The following is a 4,347-nucleotide window of genomic DNA, read 5'->3' as shown; positions in this document are numbered from 1 at the left end:
TGGGCTCAAAACGGGGGAAGAGAGGCAAGCGGAGGAGCCGGCGCCGTGCTCGGGCGCTGGGGGCGGGGGGAAGGCGTCGAAAGAGGGGCCCCCTGGGCACGTGGGGCCTGGGCTTGCATTTCCCTCGCAGGGTGGCGAGCATCAGCCCTGCTCGCTACCGCCAGCGGCGCGCGGGTAGCGTCCGTGTTTTACGTAGGTCTTCCAGCCGTTTTCTTCATTTATTAATGGGAGCTGTCACCCGAAGAACCTGTAGCTTTTTCTCCAGTTATTCGCAGTAACAGAGCGGTCGCAGTCTGTTTAGTCACTTCATTTTCATGGGCCTCAAAAGCTGTGAACTGAGCAACAGATTAAAAAGCAACACGTTTCTGCCCTCACGTAAAAATCCTCTGCAGAACGCAAATACCCACAGTAATTCCTCCACTACAGCATCCGTTGTAGGTCTGGTCCTAACAGTGCACAGCAGACTGGCATGTTTTTCAGCCATGTCTGTTTACAGTGGAAACTCCAGGAATGGCATAATACGAACGTTTGTAATGCAAGGATCAAATATCCCCAATACTCAGCATCACCAGGTCCCACAGAACACATCCCACGGCACAGCCACCACCCCGCTTACCCCAAGGACTTTGAAGGGAAGGCAGTGGGATAACTACCCACATGCTGCCTGCGGGACGCACACTCATCCTGGGCCAAGTAGCAAAGTGTAAATACATTTAATTGAAAAACAGAGGTCCAAGTTTTCTGGGTCTCCTTTTTCTTGCTAATGAATTGGTTGTGCTGTTGGGTGTGAACCCCAACCGTTTACACCAACCGAAGTGCTGGATGTGGTAGTTCCTGCCCTCCTACCCCTGGCACGAGCAGTTATTCATACAACCGCATCAGTGGTCAGGCGCAGCCCTGATCTGGCTGTCAGCAGCTGTCAGTATCCCCTAGAGCCGCACAGCGAGCTCTCACTCTTCCACCATGCAAGCACCGCTACTGAGAGTACCAGAGAGAGAAGAAACACAGTGGCCAGTTGTAGACAGGTTGTACTGCTCTGGATCCTTCTCCAACAAAAGCACTTTTCTTCTAAAGGCGGCACCTTTCTCCAGGGTTACACAGGCATCACAGTCCATCACCAAATGACATTCACAGCTACCATCCATCTTGTGCGAGAGCAGTATTACCGACTACACAAGAAACACACGCACCATTAACTATAGACACAGGCAGGGAAGTAAACAAACACATTCTGCCGTCAGCTACCAGGACATAATCAATATTGGACTGGATGCTACACACCTTTCCCATCCACCCCTGCAATCCTGAAAAACAAAATGCTTTGGCAGAAAAGTTCCACAGAAGGGAAAACTGCAAAGGCATGGGATTGATGATGAATTAGGTATGAAATTAAACAACCTCGCTCCCGATACCCAAGTTCTTTGATCTGCTTCGGTTCTTGTAGTGTTAAAGGACAGTGTTTGGAAATGTACTTTGAATATGTATGTTCACTTGAAAAACATTTTCTAGTGCCTGTAGGTTTCAAAAGATGTTTCGTATTTTAAGGTGGCTCCCTAAAGAAACAAAATTTATGTGACCGTCTTTTGCACACAAGCACATACATTGTGTTTTCCAATAGCTTGAGATCATCAGCCTTTTTTAATAACATCTGATAGAGATGGTCAGTTCCTACAAGCTTTGTGAAACCAGTACAGAAAAGAAAAATGCTGTTTTGTCTCCCAGTCAGACGAAAAGTTAGTGCTGAGTTCCACTCTTACAGTATACTGGAAACATGTTGTGCATCCCCTAATTCTGGGATCAGAACTCACATCTCATTAGACATCAGGTAACTCAAAGACAAGATAATATTATAAAAAATAAAGTTCTATTAGGTCTACATCTCACAGTAACAGAGGACAATTTGCCATCACAGGAAAAAGTGAAAATGAAAAAAAATTATCCTTGAAACACCGGAGTTTCAGGACATCATTTTTATTTTAATCATTATAGCAAGTCATTAAGAAAAACATGTTCGTTGTTGGGCATTACAGTCAGACTGAGTTGTGTCTTCTCTAACAATTACAATTGTTATTGATACTTACACTGCATCAAAGAAAAATGAGGACTGGTATTTTAAAACAGCGTTGTAGTTACATATGAAAGGCCAGTGTTCTGCTAGTAAGGCTTTCCCCTCACAGTTCAAAAATGAACTGTGGCAGCATCTTTTCCAGACTCATTGCTAGCACCATGTCACTTTTAACACTTAATTTTCCTGACATGAAAGCCACGATTGGCTTTAGCTTACCTAAAAAGAAGAAACAGGATCATCGGAAAATGAAAAGGAACCGGATACGGGCTGTGCACAGTAAACAGTAATATCACTAGAGTAAGATCTCCGAGTTCTTTAGAAAATCCTCTTTGGTATATACTTCGTATTTTTATCCACGTGGTAAAAATGTTAAATCACACTCTGTGATTAAATCTTATACCCTTCAAATATCTCAGTCTAACAAAGTATTTCCGTATATCTGTATCTATATATCTATATATATCTCACAATATTGAAGCACTTTGCTGAAAAGGAGGAGGCTGATTAGTTGAAATAGAATTTGCTTTTCTGGTCCATTTTTAAAGGTGTTTTTTGAGGACTTGATTATAATGATTAGCTTACTTAATGGATAACTTCTTTTTCCAGGATTAATCTGTTCTCTTCTGACTCCATTTGAAGTTTTGCTAAAGACGGTTCAGAACTGTTTTGAATAGTGATAAATGCAAAAACCACACTCACAAAGCAGTGCAGCAATTTAAAATTATGAAAGTTGTGACGTTGCCTCTTGATCAACAAATACTTCACAAGTAAAAACCTTGTCTGGAGCCAGAAAAATCTCAGTAAGAGGGCCAAATTGCATCAGATGTTGTATGCTCTTACTTAATGAAATTATTAGGTTATGACTGATTTTAACTGAGACAAGACCATATAACTCAGGTTTCTCAGGGGAGAAGAAACAAACCAGGTTACGTTCCTACCAAGTTCTGCAGTAAAAGCAGTGCACGTTTAGGAAACCCAGATTAGAGATGTGCAGAACAGAAGTCCAACAGATTGACTGGGTTCTTTCTGACGCTACGCTCGCTGCCAAAATTTCAATACCTAGTTCATAAAAGCCGTATAAGCTTTTGTGCTCTTCCTGTTCACAGGCCAGAAGAGTTCAGAAAAATCCGAGGAGGTCTATCCCACGCTTTCACTTGAGCCACAAAAAGCCAAAAGCCCCTCCATCCCAGGGTCACAAAGCGAGGAGGCTGGCTGCGCGCCCATCAGCAGAAGGTTTTCCGGGCACCAGCACCCGCGTCCGCCCTGGCAAACGCATCGGTCACTCACCTGTGAACATTTTCACAAAGTCGGCGCTCGACATGCTCATAACCACGTCGGCCGTCACAGGAGGCTTTCCGAAACCAGCGCTCCCACCCTTGGTTTTCAGGTCGATATACCAAGTGCCCCCGTCATCACCTGAACAGACAGTGACAAGAGGTGACGAGGCAGCAAAGGTGCCCTCCCTACTCCTCCCTGTCAGACGGCCGCTGCCGTGTCCCTTTGGAGCAGTCACGCGATACTACGTACGCTGGCGGCGCTCCGCAAGAGGTGACCACTTGCCCCGCGTTCCACGTGCAGGCAAAGCCGGCCTCCGGCAGAGGCCCCGCAGCACCACGTGTCGGGGACGCGGGCAGAAGAGCCCAAAGGCAGCACGCTGCTGACGGAGCTGGTGCTTTTACCGTGGCCCTGCGAGCGCCCCGTCTATCCATCGCCATGCTAACCCCCCGCCGCAGGGCCAGCGCCGTGACAAAGCCTGCCCGCATGCGCCAGGAGCGGCAGCAGCTTCCTGCGCGTGCTGAAGTCGGTCCCGAGAAGGAGCATCGCACAGAACAAACAGAACCAAAGGTGGTCTCTTTGGGGATCGCCTGAAGAGGCGAGCGTTCCTCTTTGAAAACACCCAGTGCCTTTTGCTAGGAGCGTGAGCACGTGAAGGTTTTACAGGGGATGGTCTTACCAGATAATTCAAACTGGAAGACACCCTGAGTCGCTCTCACGTACTCTTCGCTCACTGCCCCCTGAATAACTCTGAATGTTTCTGCAACAGGACTCAGTGGCTTGGCTGGGGCAGATTCTGCGTTAACCTTCGCTCCACCTGGTCCTTCACGCTGGGATCCGCTGAACTTCTTCTCCTCTTTGAGTGCCTGGGAAGCACCTACACCAAAGAGATTATTTTTCTCTTTCAAATGCAAAACGCTTTAAACCTGCATGTGGAAACATGCGTAGAGATCTCCGTTTGAAAAGATTTAAGCTTCACACTCGGGAAAACGAGTCATTTTCCC

The 4,347-nt window shown here is 46.6% G+C and overlaps 1 protein-coding gene across 1 annotated transcript in view; it reads right to left on the bottom strand.

The window, feature by feature from the left end:
- Positions 1-2,171: 2,171 nt before the first annotated feature.
- The window catches only part of LOC103921097 (hydroxysteroid dehydrogenase-like protein 2), a 9,429-nt gene continuing 7,253 nt past the window's right edge, over positions 2,172-4,347 (bottom strand). The window contains exons 3-5 of the mRNA XM_009329006.1: positions 4,023-4,220; positions 3,356-3,484; positions 2,172-2,284 (exon numbers count right to left, since the gene is read on the bottom strand). Of these exons, the coding sequence (XP_009327281.1) occupies positions 2,172-2,284; positions 3,356-3,484; positions 4,023-4,220 (440 nt within the window). The remainder of the gene's footprint in view (positions 2,285-3,355; positions 3,485-4,022; positions 4,221-4,347) is intronic.

This window comes from Pygoscelis adeliae, unplaced genomic scaffold (assembly GCF_000699105.1).
Source record: "Pygoscelis adeliae isolate BGI_AS28 unplaced genomic scaffold, ASM69910v1 Scaffold127, whole genome shotgun sequence".
NCBI classification, from domain to species: domain Eukaryota; kingdom Metazoa; phylum Chordata; class Aves; order Sphenisciformes; family Spheniscidae; genus Pygoscelis; species Pygoscelis adeliae.
This window is presented reverse-complemented; position numbering and strand designations above follow the sequence as displayed.